The sequence below is a fragment of the Phodopus roborovskii genome, unplaced genomic scaffold (genome assembly GCF_943737965.1).
Source record: "Phodopus roborovskii unplaced genomic scaffold, PHOROB, whole genome shotgun sequence".
Classification (NCBI taxonomy): domain Eukaryota; kingdom Metazoa; phylum Chordata; class Mammalia; order Rodentia; family Cricetidae; genus Phodopus; species Phodopus roborovskii.
The window spans coordinates 25,594-47,320 of record NW_026125791.1 but is presented as its reverse complement, the minus strand read 5'-3'; the positions used below and the strand labels follow the sequence as shown (position 1 = coordinate 47,320).

The window sequence follows — 21,727 nt, the reverse complement described above, 5'->3', positions numbered from 1 at the left end:
GATGTTTCCCTGCTCTTCCAAAGGTCCTGAGTTCAGTTCCCAGCATCCACATGGTGGCTCACAACTGTAGTCTCATGAGATCCAATGTCTTTTTTCTAGTGTACATATGTACATGCAGATAAAGCATTTTATTTAGTTAAAAAAAATAAAAAGGAGCTGATTTTTTGTCTTTATAGTTTCACAGACAAAAATATTTCTTTTAATGTGTTTTTTATAAATTGTAAAAATTGAGCAAGGCACTGGTGACACATGCCTTTAATCCCAGAACTCGGGAGGCAGAGGCAGGCAGATCTCTGTGAGTTCAAGGCCAGCCTGGAAGTTCCAGGACAGGCTCCAAAGCCACAGAGAATCACTGTCTTGGAAAAAAAAGCCCTGAGTTTATTTTTTTTTTTCATATGATCATCAGATCCCCAAGAGCTTGGGTTATAGATGGCTGTGAGTTACTGTGCATGTGATGGAAATAAAACTCGGGTCCTTCAAAAAAGCACACAGTACTCTGAACCCCTGAGCCATCTTCTCCAGACAATTAATATAACTCTTATCAAACTCAAGATGGTCATTATTTTTTCCCTTGGCAAGCTGAGTTTTCACCTTTCCTATTAAAGGGTGCAGAGCTCAAAGGGTTCACAGAAACTAAAGCATCAATTAAAAGCATGCATGGTTCTTCACTAGGCCCTCAATGTACACACTTTGGGTTTTTTAGCTTGGTGTTCTTGTGTGACTCCTAACAGTGGAGTGGGAGTGGGGATGTCTCTGAGTCTTTTGCCTGCTTTGGGGACCCATTGCCTCCTCCAGCCTTGATAAGAAGGTTTCTGCCTGGTCTTACTGTATCTTGTTATGCCTGTGTTTGTATGATATCACTGGAAGGCCTATCCTTTTCTGAAGGGAAATGGAGGTCTAGGGGAGAGGAGAGAGGGGATTAGGAGGAGTGGAGGGAGGGGAAGCTTCAGGTAGGGACAAATTATATGAGAGAAGAATAAATAAAAAATTTTGAAAACCCTACAACTTCCTCAGTACATGGGGTGGTATTATTAACTTTAACTTACAGATAAGAAAACAAAGGCTAGGAAATATCAACTAATTTGCCCAAGATCACAACATGTTAGTAGCAGATCTGAAAAACTCCAGATTCAGCTGAAATTCAGTGTCCCTTCCACAACTACACAACATATCCAAAGTGTGTACTAGTTCACCCTTACACCACACATTGATCTATCTACAAAGTATTTCACATACAATTATTTTACTTGATATTCATAACCTATATTTTAGAGCAGGTACTGTCATTTTACTAATGAATACACACTAAGTAGAGCAAGAAAACTGGCATAATTTCTTGAAAAAGAGAAATACCTAAAATTTGTTTGTTGGGTTAAACAGGAGGAGTCTTGACTACAAAGCTAGTTCCAGGTCAGCCAGGCTACACAGAGAAACCTTGTCTCAAAAAAAAAAAAAGAACCTTAAGAAAACTGTGAACTTGGCCAGGTATTGGTGGCACACACCTTTAATTCCAGCACTTGGGAGGCAGAGGCAGGTGGATCTCAATGAGTTCAAGGCCAGCCTGGTCTAAAGAGCTAGTCCCAGGTCAGGCTCCAAAGCAATACAGAGAAACCCTGTCTCAAAAAAAAAAATAAGGAAGGAAAGAAGGAAGGAAGGAAGGAAGGGAGGGAGGAAGGAAGGAAGGAAGGAAGGAAGGAAGGAAGGAAGGAAATCGTGAACTTGGTGGAACTCATTGTTATATACAGTAGGTAAACTGACTGAAGGGAGAAGAATGGCTTGGGCAGCTTTCAGGACCAACATTGCATAATTCCATGTCCTGTGGGTTCATGCAGCACAACAGCCTGAGATGAAATAAATTAGGGTGTCTCAAACTTGCAGATCAGGATATACTGGCACATCGAGAAAACTCAACTCCTGACACTCCAAACTGGTTCTAAAATGTCTTCTCTGGTGTACTATCCCCTTTCTGTCATATGGCCTAGATAGGATCTCAGTGAGATAAAATAATGAAGCAAACAACTCCCTCTCAGGATTACACTAGCAGAGCCTCCCCTGACCTCAGGATGCCAAAATGAAAAGAAGCTAGGTTGGGCTAGCAAGACGGTCATCAAATAAAGGCACTTCTCATCAAGCCTGATGGCCTCAATGTGATCCCAGGGGCCACACGGTAGAACTGATTCTTCTAAGGTGTTCTCTGACCTTCACATGCACAACATGGTGCACGCACACATACATATATTTTTTTTTTAATTTTTTAATGAAGTTGAGTATTTCTCCCTAGTAATCTCTCTTCCTGTCAGGAGAGCTTCCTCAAGTTTTTTAAATAAACCTATACTTACTCTGCTTAAAAAAAAAAAAAAAAAAAAAAAAAAGAAGTAGCTCCTCCTTATATTAAAGGTGGCTCAGCTCACAACTATGATCCCAGTACTCAAGAGACTGAGGCAGTAGGATTATTGTGAGTTCTTGGCTTGTCTGATCTACATAGTGAGTGTAAGGCAAGCCTAGGCTACAGAGTAAGGCCTTGTGTCAAAGACAAATCCTGCCCCAAAGCTACTTTTTCCCATGTGCTCAATTGTCTATAAACCCAGTACTTGGGAGGCAGATTTATAAGAATTACCAAAAGTACAAGACCAGTTTGGACTACAAAGAAAGTCAAAGCTACATAGGGAGCCCCTGTCTCAAAAGATAAAAATCAAAGAATTAAAATGTTACAGATCATCATAACAAAGATTGAACTTAAAGTGATCTTATGTGATTGTTTCTACCTGCTTAGTAAATGGGAAAAAAGAACTAAAAAGTTCAAGGACAGAAGTATCAAACCTTTCTAGACCATGATAAGACATCAAATCTAAAGGTAAAAAGAGAGAAAATACAGGTCATGACAGGCACTCATGTGGCAATCCACTCCTGCTGTAAGCCAAGCTAAGGGGAAACGAACATAGGTTCTGAAGCAATTGTTGCTTCAGAAATCTCTACCTAAGTTGTGTTTAGGAGCAACAGAAAAACAAGACACAACTGGTATGGCCAGTTGCTTCAATTATGAAAGATAATCTAAAACTGTCCACATGCTTCAGATGCAGAACATAATCTGCATTTCCAGAGCTGTGGGTGTATCTCAGTGGCACACAACTGGTCTAGTTTGAGCAAGTGCCTGGGCTCCAACTCCAGACTCACAAAAATTTACAAGATAAAACAACTACTGGTAGGTCTCAAATGGATGGGTCAAGTAGCTGTAGTTGTTTCTCTTCATATCTGGGAAAGGGAAACACACTATGGCAGAATCACAGTCAGAAACCAAAGCAAGGGCTGAGTGTAGTGACACACACCTGTAATCCTAGCATTTAGGAGGCTGAGGCCATAGCATAGGAAATTCAAGGCCAGACCGGAATATATGTTTAAGGCTACCCTAAATATACAAGAAGTTTGAGGTAAGCCCCAGCTACATAAAGAGGAGGGGGGAAAAAAACAAGGCTAGGGCTAGCTTGTGTAAAGCCTTGGCTTCACTTTCTTTATGTCTTTTTTTTTTTCTAAAGACAGAATTTCTATGTAATGCCCTAGCTGTCCTGGAACTAGCTCTAAAGACCAGGCTGGCCTAGAACTCATGGAGATTCACCTGCCTCTGCCTCCCCGGTGCTGGGATTACAGGCATGAGCCACCACCACCACCACAGCTTGGATTCAATTTCTAACAGTGTATAAACCAGCCATGGTGGTATATGCCTGTTCTTCAGTACTCAGGCAGTGGAGGCAGAAGGATCAGGAGATCACTGCCATCTTCAGCTACATAGCTAGATTGGAACCAGCATGAATTCATGAAACCCTGTCCCCAAGAAAAGGGAAAGGAAAGAAAGAAGGCAAACAGGCAAATTAACCAAATGTACTGTTTTGCTTGCAAACGTTGGGCACCCTAACAACTATCACACAATATAGACCTTTCTCTTTCCCCACCTAATTTCCTTCTGTTTATCCTCATCTCTAAGACACCTCACTGGTACGTCATGTACATATTGATTAACCTGTCTAATGCCCCTTGTTCCTAGGGTTAATGAACCCAATCACTTGATACAAATATCATGTCTTGAGAAAATTTACAACAAAATTCCAAACTTGGAAAACAAATCAAAGACCAAACCAAAACAGTATGCCTCCAAAGTTCATGCTTCTCACCCTCTCTGAAAATACTGATCCAACAGACTCAAACAATCCCCAAAGCCTTCGCTTTCAATGGTTTACGTCAGCATAGAGTCCCTATTACAGCCTGGCAAGCCCTTCACTAAAAGCCACATATTATTTGACTCATTCTTTTCTGTCTCTTCATCTAGAATGTTGTCTTTCTCATTTAAATCCTATCCCTGATAAATCTATAAAATTCAGAAAGATAAGATTGTCCGTTATGTTCACTAGCATATCCCCAGTGAGCAGGGTGGTTACTTAGTTAAAAAAAAAAATCATTGTTGAGTAAGTACAGGAACTGTAGTCCCACCTCCACTGTGAACAGGCATGTCAAACACTCCTACTCACTTTCTTTTGTAATGTCAAATACCTCGGAACTAGTATCACAGCCTAATATCTAATTTCTCTGCATATGACTTCTTTCCCTGGCTAGGCTCCATTAGAGCCCAGACACCTTGCAAATCTCTGCATATCTCACAGGGTATAAGTAAAATGGTACACACAGGAAGCATACCATAAACACTAGCATACTGCATGAGAATCCCATCTACAGCAACTTTGTGAGAATAGTTATTTTTGCACACTAGGTTAGAGATGTCTAGGCCTCTTCACTTGCTCACATTTTCTATTTCAAAACTCATTAAGCAGAACTGTGATTGAGCATTTGGCAATTAGGGAAAGCATGTGGAAAATCTCGATGCCCCGGAGTTTGTGGCTTGCTGATTACACAAGTATATTGTTACAGGTTTTCTTGGGAGGGAAGTAGAATGACTGCATCATGGTGATTTCATCTACTAGTTAGCATGAGTTCCAAGGTGCATGTTCAAATAGAAGGTGTACTGTTGGTTCCTGGGCCCTCCCAATATCAGTTTTCCCTTTTCTGTGGCATAATGTAGAAATTAATTTTTGCTTGTAGGTATCGATTAGTATATAGCTCCCATAGTGTACTAAATTGATAGTAGAGCAGAATTATATTTATAACTTTACTATGTAAGTTGCTAAAATTACTTTTACAATGAACAAAATTAAAGTAATAACAGTAGTACTAAAATTTATTGCATGTTTACTTCATGCCAAGCATAAATAAAAATAAAATTAATTTTTTTTTGTTTTTAAGACAGTGTTTCTCTGTGTAGCCCTGGCTGTCCTAGAACTTGCTCTGTAGACCAGTCTGGCCTCAAACTCAGACATCTGCCTTCCTTTGCCTCCCAAATATTGGAATTAAAGGTGTAGCCTACCACCCACCCCAGGAAATAAATACATATTTTTAAAAGAGATGTCTAAAGAGACAGCTTGGCAGTTACATACAAGCACTGGTATTCTCCCAGAATACCAAAATTTGGTTTCCAGTATTCATATTAGAAAGCTCATAACTCTCTATAATTCCAGCTCCAGGGGATCCCAAGCCCTCTGAACTTCACAAGTTATCTAAACACATGTGGCATTGACACATACACACACAAAATGAAATCATTTTTGTGAAAGAAGTGAAATATCAGAAAACATTTTTGATCAAAATGAAATGTGGTATGTTAATATTTAGTACTGTATTTATTAATAATTACACCCTAAACTTGCTATTATGTTTACTAATATACTAATAATATAGAATTGAGTTAATACTAATTTATTATTACAAATACGGATTCTACTAGAGATGGAGTTCAGAGGGAGAGTATTTTCCTCACATAAAGTAGGTTACGTATTTAGCATCACAAAAATAGGAGAGAAAATCAACATTACCATCATCTTCAGAGCAAATGATTTTATCAACCAAAAAAATTAGAGATGCCACACATAGTACTGACAGTACATGCCCATAATTCCAGCAATCAGGAGGCAAGTACAGGAGGATCTCAAGTTTAAGGTCAGCCTGAGTTACACAGTGGGCTCCAGGACCATCTGGACCAATTAATGAGATCCTGTCTCATTACGTATTAGAGGTTAGATACCTTCCATTATTCCACCACAAAGGAGACACAAACTCGGAACTCTCAACAACTGAGCTCTTTGTAACTATTGGTTAGTGGTAAGATCAAGTCTTCTGTGTGCTAAGGACTGAAAGCAGGGAACCTCCTCACATGTTAAGCACATGTCCTATGACTGAGCTACATCCAAAACCCTTAAGAGCTACTTTTAAGAAACTTTATCACACTAGTGACTACATATTTCTCCTACAGAGTTCTGAGAATTATTTTAGAGGGGGCTGTCGACTTTTCAGTTCTTTTTCTCTAATCTGATCTTTTGATGGTTTTTCAGCTCTTAATAGCCCTTTCAATTTTCTTTCTCCTGAGAGGCATATAGCACATATGAGATGAAAACCCCAAAAAAGTAGAACCCAGCTATGCATGGTAACATAGGCTTTTAATCTTAGTACTTAGGAGGCTAAGGAAAAAGGATGACACGTTCAAGGACAGCCAGAGTTACATAGTGATTTCCAGACTAGCTGAGGTTGCATAGTGAAACTGTCTCAAAAATAATGGGGGTATAGCTAGGTGGTGGAGTTTTCGTCTAGGATGTACAATTCCTAGCATACATGTATGCACACATACATAAGTAAATAAAACTTAGATTCTTATTTTTTAAAAGGAAGCAAAGAGAAGAGAGAGTAGGACTATATAACTCAGTGGGAAAGTACTTGGCTAGTATGTACCCGAAGACTTGACTCAACATTCGCCACCGAAACATGAGAGACAAAGACAGAGAACAGAAATGAAAAATGATTTTCTTCCTAACACTAAGAGGCACATAGAGCTCTGCAAACTGTTCACCAGGAGCGAAAGAGGAAAATGATTCAAGTTTTTTTTCCTTCCCTACATGCTTCAGTTGTGACAACAACTGCACATGCAGAAGCAGCATTGATAGCAACAGCATACAGCAGACACACTGCTTTTTATGAACAAAATCAGCAAGTGTAAATAGCCAGGCTAAAACAATATCCCTGCCATGTGAAGTAATCCATTTATAATGCCCTTTTGATTATATGTGTGAAAAACTGCACTTCTACACTAGGTACAGTAAAAATTAGTAATTTTTTTTTCAAACCCTCTACACAAAGATGCACAATTCCAAACAATCAGACAACATGTAATAATGCCCATAAAATCAGTTCAAAATTGGGATATTTTATCCTCATTTTATCAAGAAGAAGTATTTATGAAAACCAGTGTGATCTATCATATTTGAACTCATAAAATGATGAAATCAATTTGCTGACAATGCTGGACATCATAGGAATGTATTTATGAAACCAGAAACAAAGCACCTACTCTATAAAGACACACATTCTAAACAAATTTTGGTATTTTTCTTGCCACATTACCTCAATAAGTTAAGTATGCAAGTTTTTTGTTTTGTTTTGTTTAAGATGAGGTCTTGCTATGTAGCCCAGGCTGACCTCAAACTCTTAATATTCTTAACTTGGCCTCTCAAGTGCTGGGAATGAAGCATATACCACCACACCCAGAAGTAAGTTATATCACATTAAGGCACCCTACTGACCAATATCAAGAAGTAAAAGAATTAAAATTGTCAAAATTGAAGTTTGAACTGAAATACTGTAGTCATGTTTACCAGCTATCTGTCTCATTCGTATTTTTACTTAAGTCCTGGGAAATATTCACCTTTGACATTGACATCTATCACCCCATAACTTGGATGATAGAAGCAAGAGAAACAGAAGTCCAAGTCCAGCCTGGGCTACATAAGACACTGTCTCAAAAAGAACAGAAAATAACAGGCTAGCAAAGATGGCTCTGCTGGTTAGGGTGCCTGCCCCCAAGCCTGATAACTTGAATTAAATCTCTAGCACCCACACAGTCAATGGAGATACTTGAGTCCTCCAAGTTGTCCTCTGACCTCTACATATAAGCTACTGCATAAAGACACCCACATACATATGCACATGTACAAAAAAATGAATAAACAAAATGTTTAAAAATAACACTTGTCTGACAGGATGTTAATCAAAACAGAATGTTCTTTTTTTAAAAAAAGGCATGGTGACATATACAATCCTAACACTCAGGGAGGTATAGTTGAAAATCACTGCCAAATATAAAACTAGCCTCATCTAGATAGCAAACTCGAGGCCTCATACAGAAAAACCCTATCTCAAAAAACAAAAGGGGGGCTGGAGAGATGTTTCATTGCTTACTGAGCCAAGTTCGGGTCCCATCACCAGTGGCAGGAAACTCACAACCCATTGTAACTTCAGCTCAGGCATCAGACACATTTTCTTTGTTTCAAAGGACACACACACACACACACACACACACACACACACACACACACACACACACACACACATTTTTTTTCAAGCATGGTATTGCATGCCTTTAATCTCAGCACTCAGTAGGCAAACACAGATATCTGTGAATTTAAGAGCAGATTTATCTATACAATGAGTTCCAGGAAAGCCAAAGCTACTTAAGGAAAGACCTGGTCTCAAAAAAAGTTTTAAGAACAAAAATACTTGGAAAACCTGGACTGCCCCTTTAACAAAGACGGATAAAGAGGGTTTTAGGAGAAAACTGCAAATATTATTGTCTTTTTTATTTTTTGCAAATATTATTCTCATCTAAGCTAGGGACTGTATTAGCTCAGACAAGTAACTCGCTACAATTTACTTCACTAAGTGGAAAATGAATATATTTTCATTCTCTGTAATGTCAAAATTTTTAAATAATTATTTTTAATTTGTCAAGAAAATCTAAATATAGTATATAGATAAAAATCAGTTCTAACAAAGAATTTATATTTTTAAAAAAGGAATGTATTGCTTTTAGAGCTTTCATAGGAGAGTACAGGTTAAAATGTGTTACCTCTGATATACTGAAGCTCTCTTCATTTCTTCTCCACTTTTCTTTCTTTTTCTTTCTCCATCATTACCTCCTCTTGCTTATCCCAAAACAAATCAAGATCTAGCGCTAGTTTAAAGAGTTGCTATTACAATATCAAGATGAGGAGAGAAATTAATGTGGAGGAGAAATTCAAGGATTCCTTGATGGGAAATTGGAACTGCTTTAAAAAATGTTACTCAATGCCAATTTTTTTTTTTTTTTTTTGGTTTTCTGAGACAGGGTTTCTCTCTGCAGTCCTATGTGTTCTGGAACTTGATCTGTAGCCCAAGCTTGCCTTGTACTCAGAGATCTGCCCTCTACCTCCTGAATGCTGGGATCAAAGGTGTTTGCCACCACACCCGGCTGCCAATAATTTTTTAAGTTATTGCAAATTAAGGCTCAATAATATGATTGAGGCTCAACAAAGAAACATAACAAGAGGAAGACAAGACTTGCTCCCACACACAAAACATGCCTACCTGCTTCTGTGTCTTTTAAATTGTGATTACATTATGTTTATCATTTCTATTTTTCTGCATGGAGGCTTTTGTGGATTAACAATTAAATCTATATGACTATCCTTCATGACTTCTTTTGTATTTTAACTTTTTTCAAAGCGCCAGGGATAGAACCCAGGGCCTTGTCCTTGGGAAGGCAACATTCTACCTAATTACCTTCTCATCCCTTACTTTTTCCCCCCTCTTGAAATCTTCAAAGGGCAGTTGTTAGAAATAGAGATGTTGATGTACAGTGAGATCTTACCAGTGTTTTTTTTTTTTTTTTGGGCCTGGATTTTCCATTCCTACAGACCTAAGTGCTATCCACTTTTCCAGACATAGCTCAAATGTTTCTTTCCATATATCCTTATAACACTTCCTGGTTGTAATATATGTTACTGAGATTTTAACTGACTAGGTGATTGTGTGTTTCTTACCTACTCCACCACAGGAAAGTCAAGTACAATAACAATAAAACCTTTATGTGATTGTCATAGATGCAAGAAAGTTTGAAATATAAAAAAATAAAATCTCTATTGAAAATAACCTTTCATTAAGAGGGATAATACAAACAACCTAACTTGTTTATCCAATTAAGTGGGGCTCCTAGAACCCATGAACTTCATAGCTGAATTCAACTCAATTGATTGCAAACTCTTTTTGACTCCAGGAACTGTCTCAATCTGGCATCACCCCATCCCTCACACCTCAGTATCACCTAATTCAATGTTCTGTACACACTGTCTCAATACAAAGCCTTATTACTAAATAATGAGGCTATAATTAAAACAAAGTTCAGATCCTAGAAGAATATTGCGTGGTTAAAAAAAAGCATAAGTGCTGTCTGAGCTTAAAACAATCTCGGCATCTACAACAAAATTGTCAAAAGTAAGATGCAACCCAGCATGCTGTAGGCACTGATTTCAACTCCCCCAGCACTGAGACGGGGGAGGAAGAGGAAGAGGGAAAAGGGACAGAGGAAGAGCCTCAGAAAGGCGTCGAAGGGTGGGACAGGGATGGCTGTAACTTTACTAGAAATGGAGCACAAAGAACAAAACCAAGGGGTGATGAGTCTCCGTTTAGCTTATGCTCCCAGAGCGTGACAAGAAGCCAAATGTCCGTTTTCGAAAAATATTTAGTCAGTGAAGGAGGTCTTCAGAACCTCAGTTTCTAAAGTAGAAAGAAATGACACTAAGCAAAGATCCCAGTCCACAAGAACTCCAGTGCGGACAGACCTTCTAGTGTCCACAATTAACTAACACAGGCCACAGATGGTCAGAATACTCTCTCCAGGACAACACAACAAAGTGACAAAAATCAGGACCCAACCTCCCTTCTCTGTCCCAGGTGGGAGCGTAAAGCCTAAGCGTGGTTAAATAGGTGAGTTGTGAAGGAGTTTAGATACTGCCCCAGCTTAAGAGTAGTGACCTTCTCACTACTCTAGACAGTAGAACAATTGACAAAACGGCCCCTCCAGTGAAGTCGCCCACGGAAGGCTGCTGTGGCACTCACCTGGGTTTCCAGGGCTGGGGTTTGAGCTCTGGCACTCCGCAGGGAGGCTGCGATCTACCCGCACACAGGCTCCGTGCTCACACTCACTGAAGAGTCTAGGAGCCAGCGGCAACAGCTCCTCCCTCGATGGCTTTCCCAGCCCCAGCCTCCCCAGCCCGCCGCGTTTGCCCCGCCCTCCCCCACGGCCCCCACTTCCGGGTGATGCGGGAGCCCGGAAGCTAGGCCGACGAGGGAAAACGGTCCACGTCACGTGAAAGGGAGCGTGAGCCCTAAGCTCCGTGCGCCCCCTGCTGCCCTCACTCAGCCTCGGCCGAGATGGGCTAGGCTCCCAACCCCAGTGCCTAATACAAACTCAACAAAAAGTGGAAAAAGTACTTGAAGAACAAAGGTTAGTCATAAACCTTCCCATAGTTCATCCTTGTCCAGCGTAGAATATCGTAGACCTGGAAAACTGTGTTTACTTACTAAACTAACTCCAGACGAGAAATATCATAATCAGAAACTTGCAATAATATTGGGGTTTGACATGGTGGGCCCTGCCTGTTTTCCCAGCGATGGAAAGGATGAGGCAAGAGGAAGGCGAGTTGGAACCAGCCTGGGCTACATAGTGAATTCCTGGCCAGACTAGGGTATAAAGTAAAACCCTATCTCAAACAATAAATAAATAAATATATAAATTCTAGTCTGGAAAGATAGCTCGTATTTAAGAGCACTGACTTCTAGTTTTTACACCAGTTCTAGGGAATCCAATGCCCTCTTCTGGCCTTCTAGGGCACTGCCGACATGATGTGCACAGATGGAAAATCTACCCAAATGACTGACTGATGGCTGTAAACTGTCCTCTAATCCCACATGTATGCGATGATACATGCTTGCCCGAACACACACACAATTTTCTTTAAAAAAGCATACAATGGGGTTGGAGGTATAGCTTAGTGGCTGGCAATTATTTGAGTTTAATTCACTGTAGGTAAAAATGCTTCCCACCAAACCTACTGATCTGAGCTCCATCTGTTGTAAAAGGAAAGAACTCCCACAAATAAAAAGATGTAATAAATTTTTTAAATTAAAAGGGGCTAGATTAATGATTAAGAACAGTTATTGTATTTGTGAAAGACCTAAATTCAGTTCCCAACTTCCACAATAGGTAGTTCAAAACTGCCTGTAACTACAGCTCCAATGGTACCCAATACCCTTTTCTGAGCTCCAAAGCCACCAACACCCAAATGTACACATACCCACATACATGTACACATAAACTAAGGAGACATTTAAGTAGGCTCTCAAATATCAACAAACTGCATTATAAGTACAGTATAGTTAGTGTTAAAACTCAAATTGCAAACAAAAAGAATATTACTATTCATTGTTGATAACCTTTGGCCACTTGGTACATTTTTCCCCTCAGTACAATTGTTGTTGAACTGTTAAATAAAATTTACTCAATGGTAGGAGCCAGGAATCCAGCAGGCCAGCTACCACTCTAGTTAATCTAAATTGTCGCCTACCACCTCACTCTAAATTGTCATCTTTGCCTCCATGAATGTTCAAGCATATTAACATTCTTTTCATGATTATTATATTGAATGTGCATATCTTCAGTAAGTTTTAGGTTTGCTAGGAGTTCAGTAGTTATTAAATACCTCCAAATTGCTTCCAATGACATTAATATATCTTAATGAAGTCACTAGGGTAAGGAAACACCTGGGGCTGGTGTGCCAGGTGGTTAAGAGTACTTCCCAAAAGGGCCCACATCTGCCTGTAACTCCAGCCCCAGGGGATCCAACACCCTATTCTGGCCTCCACTGGTGCCTCCACGCAGTGGCACACATAAAGAGCAAAGAACAAGTCTTTTAACTTTAAAAGGCAATGTCTGTGGGCTGTAGTGGCACACTCACACATTTAATTTCAGCACTGGGGAGGCAGAGGCAAGTGGATCTCTGTGAATTCGAGGCCAGCCTGGTCTACAGAGTGAGTTCCAGGACAGTCAGGCCTACATAAAGAATCCCTGTCTCAAAAAAAAGGTGGGGGGAGAAGCAACATCTGTATTCTCAAAATACCAGTGTTTTGTACTTAATAAGCTTAGTGAATTTAAATAGCCAAAAATACATGCCAATTCCATTTCAGAATAATGTTAAAAAAACAGGACTTTATAGCATTCACCTTAATCTAAAAATACTTCATAGTCTCTTAAAGAATTTTAAAAGGTTAGCAATGCTTCTGAGGTAAATTGTCTCAATTTTTCAACCAACCATAGAAATACATAACAGACAAGTTAATTTAGTGACCTCCCAACTCCAGGTAATAAAATTACAAGTAAGGTGCTAGAGATACAACTAACAACCATTTTCATGAAAGGGTAGAACCTACTTGAGTGTAACAGGAAAGCACCAAGGTTAAAATATTGTGGGGGCAAGACCCAAATCATCCATCAAAGGACAAGATGAGTCAGTAGGTAGTATACTTGCTTCCAAATCTGGTAACTTGAATTTATTCCCAATGATAGCTTACTCCCACAAGTTGTCCTCTGACCCTCACATGTGCCATGGGGTAAATGTAAACACAAACACGCACAAAAATTAAATGTAAAATATTACAAGTAGCTGACAACTGTCATTTATCCACAGAAGAGAACAAATCACAACCAACATTATCTCATCATAAATGAGTGCTAGTTCTAATGTTAAAAGGTGTAGGATCTGACATGTTAAGACATCTTGTTTAATCACATTTCAGATTAACTTATATTTAAATGGCTTAATACTAGTTTGAACATTTGTACAGATTTCATAAAAATGTTCAAATTTGATTTCTAGAGACAGGGTCTCACCTATGTAAGGCCTGACTAGCCTAGAACTTGCAGTGACCTTCCTACCTCCCTATCTTGTGAGTACTGAGGTTGAAGGTATATAGTACCACACCCAGCTTAAATTATATCAAATAGTAGCAATATAGAATTATAAACTATGAAAATACAAATCTTACAATCTTTTAGTAAGCAGAGTGTGAAATTCCTAGCAGGTAAATTTAGAGATTGCTAAAGGCAACTTCTATAACTCAGTTTTGGATCTGAGAATTCTCTAAAATTAACTAATACATTAACAAATAATGTTACTAGTCAGGAATTCCATGTTCTGCTTACTAGAATGTAAATGTAACTATAGACTACAGCTCTAACCAAAAGAAGTAATGGTGCATGTGATTCAATTAATGTTTCATTTAGTTGACATCTTATACACCATGTTTGCCATACACAAAACTCAGGACAATCCCCAAACCTAAGTGTTACATAATATTGCTAGAACTACAGAAAACCAACAGGAGAAGCCAATGAGTCAAGTATCAAAATTTATCACTTTAAACCCATGATCAATAGATGTTCTTATTGTTATGGCAACAATAACAAGGAAGCATGTGACAGATCCTAAAATTTAAAGGATTACACTGAAAATTCCCCACCTAATTAAATTGAATATGCTACAGGAGCTAAGGAGCTAGTCTTTAGCAAACCTAGCACACATTTACAGGACCATTATTCGCTTGGGTTTAGTGTCAGTCTAAATTCTCTAAGCAGGAAAGGAAAGAAGTTAATGCCAATTCATAATATAACCATGAGGTCTACCTAGGCATAACCTATCTGGACCAAACTCTTGACCCAAGTCTATAGTTATTTATTCACTAGCTGTGATTTTAGCTTACTATAAATTCGCCTTCCAGATCACAGATTGCCTCATACCACTTTATAGAGAAAAGCATTTTAAGAGACAGTAAAACTTTTTGACTAAAGTACAATGCTTAAATAAATGAAAAGTCATCACACTTGGCTTCATTTACAAAGGAAGAAAACAAAACCTAAAATGAAGGTTTCAAAAGTATTTTATTTTTTTCTTCAATGTGCCATATTTTAGTGAATACATGATTCTTTGACTTGGCATCACTTAGGTTGGTTTTGCAACAATTCCTTGATTATTGTACCAGATGGCATGACTATTGATCTCTCCATTCCTTTGGGGTGACTCTGCCAACAGGGGACAGGTTCCATTCTATTCCAATTTGTGTTGCTGTCTGGAAGAATTAAAAGGCTGTCAGTTATACATATTTAAATCCCATTTCATTCTCAATTTGGAAACTATTTTTTTTTTCAAAATTACAAAGAATTCCACTCCTTAAGTTAATAACAAACACAAAGTCACAAGGAATAAAGTGCTTTTCATAGAGGTCAAATCTAATTGCTGTCCCTCCTATTCTCCAGAGCAGTTTGCTTAATTCAGTGTTCAAAGTTGAAGCAAATGTTCTAAATCTGCACCAATACAGGAGTCATTGGCTACATTTGGCTGTTAAATACTAGGAATGTGGGTTGAACACCAAGGAAATGAATTTTGAAATTGTTTTTAAATCGAAATTAAATTTTCATTTTCTTCCCCTCCAAAATATTGCCTCTGTCAAGCACAACTACCTAAGAGAACTTATTTTAATACCTAACTCAAGGCTAGAGTATAGATCATTAAAAGTGCATGGATATGCTTAGATATGGAATACTTCACGAATTTGTATGTCATTCTTGCACAGGGGCCATGCTAATCTTCTCTGTATCATTCCAATTTTAGTTTATGTGCTGCTGAAGCAAGCATCTAGCACCAGGCAAGGGTTGTATTGTCTCTTTTGTTTTATTAGGGTTCCCTGTAGCTCATGGTGGCCTCAGACTTGATATGTAGCTGAAGATGACCCAGAACTCTTAAACCTTCTGCATCCTTAGTGTTGGGATTATAGACATGTGCCACTTCACTCAGCAATCTGTATCACTTATAACCAAAATACATTTTATTAAAATTTAAAAATCACTACATTTAACTGGAAAATAGAGCAACTAGAAAATAAGTTCTTAAGCAACAGATACAGAACTCTAAATATGGAAAACAAGTTACATTTCATCTACTAAGAAAATGAAGGTTTTGTTGTTTTTTGAGACAAAGTCAACTATGTAAGCCTAAGCTGGCCTCAAACTTGCAATAGCTCTAGCTGGTCTTATTCTCTCAGTCTACCTGCCTCTGCCTCCCAAGTGCTGGGATTATAAGTAACTTCAAGCACACACTGGCTTGTGCCTCAGTTCTCATTACAGAATTTTAGAAGGAAATCTGATCACTGATCTATATCCAGGAAGATGACTCAAAATATGAAAATGCAGAAATTATAGAACAAATTTCTGACCAATATACCTACAGATGTTTTAATCTTAACAAATTAAAGACACTATGCTAATGGTTTTGGGGTTTTGTTTTATTTGTGGTGCTGTGGATTGAACCTAGGCCCCAGTCAATGTTAAGCATGTGCTTTACAACCTATGGCAAAAATCCTCTACGTGGAAATATGATGGGGCAGAATTTCTGTACTGCAAATCACTGATGTGCAATTTATGGGGGAAGCATAACATTAGAATGTTTTTAAAGATAAGGTCTCACTATACACATACAGCCAAGGCTAACCTCACAGCTGAAATCCTCTTGTGTAAGCCTCTCAAGGGCTGGCATTAGAGGCATATAGCACCATGTTTGGGCTTCACAGATAAGATCCTTCTAACAGCTAAACAATTTGTAAAAAGGCTGCCTGCTGATCCAACAAGCATTTTTTTTTTTAAAACTGGAAAGTGAACCCTGAATGCAAATGAAGACGTAACCCATATTGGGTAGATGATCAGATAGTCTATTTTCAAATCCCTCCTTCACTAGAAATTTAACATTTCCAATACATAAACTACATGAAAATAAAACATATCTAAATGAAAAACCACTGATCCTGAGAGTATAGCTCAATGGTAGAACACTTGCTTAACTTGCCAGAGACCCTGGGTTCAATCCCTAGCACTGCAAAAGAAATAAGCAACTAATATATTAGTACTTACATATGTCCATGTAGAAATACAGAAGAGGCCTCCAGCTGCTAATATAGCATTTCCGTATTTGTCATGGAAATTCGGTGTCCGCTTCTGGTGGCTCTGCCTTGCCACCACTTGCTGAATGCTTCGAACTTAAAAAAAGAACACGTGTTAATTGTTAAAACAGAGAGAACACAACTGCCAAGCAGGAAAGCAAAGGTAGTGTACTCTACACACTACTACTCAATTTCACTGGCTGTCTTAAATGTGGACCACATTATACATAAGAACAAGTAACCTGGAGGTGGTGGTGCACACCTTCGATCAGGAGGCAGAGGCAAGCAGATCTCTGTTTGTGAGGCCAGCCTGGCCTCCAGAGAGGTCCAGGACAACCAGGGCTACACAGAGAAACCTGTCTCAAACGGAAGGAAGAAAGGAAGGAAGGGAGGGAGGGAGGGAGGGAGGGAGAGAGGGAGGGGAGGGAATGGGATGAAGGAGAGAGAGAGGAGAGAGAGAGAGAGAGAAGAAGAAGAAGAAGAAGAAGAAGAAGAAGAAGAAGAAGAAGAAGTAAATACCTTCTCAAATGCTGTGAAAATAAAATAAACTGCATAAACTGCCAGGCCCCACATCTGTAATCTCAGCATTTAGGACAGGAGATGAGTTCAAAGTCAACCTGGGCTATTCATTAAATTATAGGTTAGACTGAGCTACAGAGAAACACGCTCTTTCAAAAAAAAAAAAAAACCAGATATGATAAAGTGACACATGGACAAAAGCAGGAGTAAACAAACATAACAAAATTTGAACACATAATGGTGAATATGCTTCACACCAATTTTCAATCTTTTAGATTCCTGAAAGTGTTCAGAATAAAAAGTTGGAGGACAGGAATGATGGCACACATCATTTGATCTAAGCTCTCCAGAGGCAGAGGCAGGAAGATCTCTTTGAGTTCAAGTGCAGCCTGATCTATAAAGTAAGTTCCAACTCAGCCAGAGCTATACAGTGACACCCTGTCTCAAAAATGTTTGGAGGAAAAGAAAATTGAAGGTGCATGTCAGTAATGGTTTACTGAATACCATTCATTAATTTGAATACCTATTACTTCAATTTTCACTAAAATTTACTCAACATTGCTCAATAATTTAAAACATACAAGGGAAAAGAAACTCAAAATTATCAGAATATCACCTTAAAATTAAAACAAAATACCTCCAAACTATGGTAAGCTAAATTTAAAAATAATTAGTAATGAATAAGGTTAGATCATTGTATAATAAGTATATAAGCAGGCAAGCATATTTGTAATGCCAGGACTTGGAAAGTAGAGGCAGGATCCAGAGTCAACCTAAAATGCATGAGACCCTGTCAAAAAATAAAAGTATAGGGTGCCAAAGAGGTAGCTTGGTGGTTAAGAGCACTGTAACTCCAGTTCCAAGGGATCTGACACCCTCACACATACATACATGCAGGTAAAACACCAATACACATAAAATAAAAATAATTTCAAAAATAGAATATATAAAAATGTATAAGATACTTTATCATTAAGTAATTTCTAGCCTAGAAGTGAATATTATATATGAAGACAAAAATCACTGTAGTAGAAGAACGTAGAATTAACTGAATGCTTTGATTGGAAGAGAGCATTTGTTTATACAGATGTAGAAAAGTGGAATTAAAATGGACAGAGAGAACAGCTAACCTGAACAAGGGGGAGCTAATGGGCCACCAGACTGATAACTGGGAATCCAGCATTGGACCTACTCAGACCCCCTGAACATGGGTCTCAGTTAGAAGGCCTGGGCAGTCTAAGGGACCTCTGACAGTGGAATCAGGATGTATCCCTGGTGCATGAAAGGACTTTGGGAGCATGTTCCCCATGGAGGGATACTCCCTTAGCCTAGAGGCAGGAGAGAGGGCCTAGTCCCTACTCCAAATGATTTGACAGATTTAGAAGAACCCTGTGGATGGCATCACCCTACAAGTGGAGTGGGGGGGGGAGGATGGGAGGGTGGTTGCAGGCATGGGACAGTGGGAGAGAGGGAAAGAGGGAGGGAGAGGGACCTGAGATCCATATATTAAATAAGATAAATAAATAAATGGGAAAAATGGACAGAGACAAAGATAGATCTACTATATCAGAAAGCCAATTTAGTTTTGATGAAGAACAAGGAGGTATATAGGCAGGTAAATAAGCAACAAAACTAGAAAAAAATGGGTAAATACCATGAAAAGCTATTAGTTTTGATTTTGTTTTTCCTCTCCAACCTGGGTATCATGTCCTTATTATTTTAAGGGTCTTTAAGGGTGCTTAGAGATACAGTGGGAAAAGAGAACTGTTGATTTCAGATGTGGTGGTTCACACCTGTCCTCTCAGCCCTTGAATGGCTAAGGGAGAAACTGCACTCAATTTAAATGCTAGCCTGGACTACAGTGAAACCATTTCAAAAATAAAAACAAAATAAATATGCTGTCCATGCACTAGCATTTAAAAACATAATAGTTTCAGGCTGGGGTTCAGTGGCAGAGCTTTGGGCTCAAACCCCATCACCTCCCAAAAATAAAAATAAATAAATAAAAATAATGGACTCTACATGGTATAACTGGGGTCATTATTTAACCATTACATAGTTCTTTAGCTGTTAATTCAGCTTTCATTTTCACCTTTAACCAGTCCCACCCTGAGAAATGTAGCTCAGTTGGTGTAGTGGTTGCTGAACATTCCCTGGAAGTTGAAGTTCAGAAATTGAAGATCATCCTTGGCTCCATATTAAGTTGGAGGGCAGACTAGTCTACTTGAGACCCTCCTTCAGAAAACAACCATATCCAGATAAAGCAAATTTATAAACATCTCATAATGTATTCTGCCACTAGGATACTTAAAGGAGAGTATAGGAATTCCACACTCAGAAGCAAAACACAATGAGATAAACTTGTAATAATAACCTTTTCTTGCAGCATAAAAATCCCTAAATCACTTAAATATCAAATAATTAAGATTACCAAACAACTGTTGTTTCAACACTCTGATTTGACAGGTGGATTTCCTTAAGTCTCTCCCCTATACAAGTAGGGAGGTGTTAATTGACCAGAGATGGGTTAATGATCTTATGAAATACGTATTTACTAATCTGTTTTGCAAAAACAAGAAAATAAGTTCATAATGTTAAATGATTTGCCCAAAGTGGAAAAAAAAAAACAGTTTGTGCATATGAAACATCAGTAGGGATTCTTTTTATTTTTTATTTTTTTCAATTGTTCCTACAGTACTTCAGCGTTTAGAACACAATTTGTAATACTACTAATGTCTCTGTAAAATAAAAATAACAACATATCTATAAAAAGCTAGTTAAAGGTAGTTGTGTAAGGTCACCTCTATTCACTTTACTGAAGGTCACCTTCAAGGGGAAGCAATTATGAAAATGATTTTTTCTCTCCAATCCAATGTATTCTCCATCTATAACGCTAGCCTCAAATTTCTACGCACTTGCTTAACTTTCAAACAGGAAATAAAGACCACGAGTTTTCCCAATAGTTAATAGTCCGTTAATAATCTACAGATGAATAAAGCTGCCAGGCTACCACTTAGGTTTTCCCCTTACTATGAATCCAAGTGAGGTAGACTTGGTTTACTACCCACCGTTACGGTATAAAATCAGTTCCTTTATTTGGGGTAACAAATAAATACACACCCAAATCACTTAGTACATCACTTAAGGAAAATGAGGTGTCCGCCAAGCATTCTTCCTGGAAACCATAGGTCCCTGAGGAATAAGAATGCAGAACTAGGCTAAGAACACAATGACAGGATGGTAAAGCCACTGTCACGGCTACCACCCCAGTGCTTGAGACCACAGAGGACCGTGCATCTAGAATTTAAAAGTGCAGGGTGCTGGCGGAGGAAAAGGGCATAAAAGCACGAGGACACACGGATCCGCGGCTGCTGTAAGAACTCGCCCACATTATCTGCTCACCTTGGAGACGACTTAGTGCGTTTTTGGCCAAGGGCAACATCGCGGAGAATAAGCTGGAAATGCGGTGACCACAGCTGCTGCCTCGGTGCAAACTCGCCCCGGGTACCCTTGCAAAGAGCACTGAAAAACAAAATGGCTTTCAGTGGGGATTCCGTAGGATTTGATGACATCTCGCGAGGTTTGGGGTTGACCTATAGAAATTGTGATCCTGTTTCTTGGGAGGAAAAAGAAAGGCCTATGGGAAATGTAGTTTCAAGCTTTATAAGGGCCATAAAATAGTAGTTACTAACCACTGAGAAATGCCAGATGTTGGTGGCCCACATTTTTAATCCAAACACTCGGGAGACAGAGGCAGGCGGATTTCTGTGAGTTCGAGGCCAGCCTGGACAGCCTCCAAAGCCACAGAGAAACTCTTTGAACGTGAAGGTTTAGGGTTCTCCAAATGATTGTTGAGACACTGAGCTTACATAAGGCACCAGCACTAAAACTCCAGAGATTTGGATCTGGTGTCTCACTTCAAACTACTGTCAATTAAAAGTTTTCATTTTCTGTCTCCCAATACCTATACTAATGGGTTTAACATTTAACCAATATTTTGTAATTTGTGGGCGGCAGAGGGTGGTTGAGACTGTTTCTCTTTGTAGCTCTAGTTATCCAGGAGCTCTCTCTCTGTAGAACAGGCTGGCCTCGAATGCACAGAGATCCTACTGCCTCTGCCTCCCAAATGCTGGGATTAAAGTTATACAACACCATGCTTGGTTTAATATTTAATCTTGAAATAACTCCAAGTTTAGAGAAAGCCTGCAAAAGTTACTTTGGTTTTTATATTTTGTTTTGTTTTGTTTAAAGAATTTTA

General features: G+C 38.9%; 2 protein-coding genes and 1 non-coding gene across 3 annotated transcripts in view; all 3 read right to left on the bottom strand.

Moving 5' to 3' along the window:
• Atp7a (ATPase copper transporting alpha) overlaps nt 1–11,150 on the bottom strand; it is a 101,115-nt gene extending 89,965 nt beyond the window's left edge. Inside the window, exon 1 of the mRNA XM_051178651.1 lies at nt 11,023–11,150. The gene's annotated coding sequence lies outside the window, so the exon portion shown is untranslated. The remainder of the gene's footprint in view (nt 1–11,022) is intronic.
• Nucleotides 11,151–14,847: 3,697 nt separating this feature from the next.
• On the bottom strand, nt 14,848–21,020 carry LOC127217663 (cytochrome c oxidase subunit 7B, mitochondrial). Its single transcript, XM_051178650.1, has 3 exons — nt 20,872–21,020; nt 16,922–17,046; nt 14,848–15,087 (listed from the first exon to the last, which is right to left on the bottom strand). Exons 1-3 carry the CDS (start codon nt 20,909–20,911, stop codon nt 15,010–15,012), a joined length of 243 nt encoding a protein of 80 aa, XP_051034607.1. The 5' UTR covers nt 20,912–21,020; the 3' UTR covers nt 14,848–15,009.
• Nucleotides 15,547–15,649, bottom strand: LOC127217686 (U6 spliceosomal RNA). Its single transcript, XR_007834111.1, has one exon. It is a non-coding gene; the product is annotated as a U6 spliceosomal RNA (small nuclear RNA).
• Nucleotides 21,021–21,727: the final 707 nt, after the last annotated feature.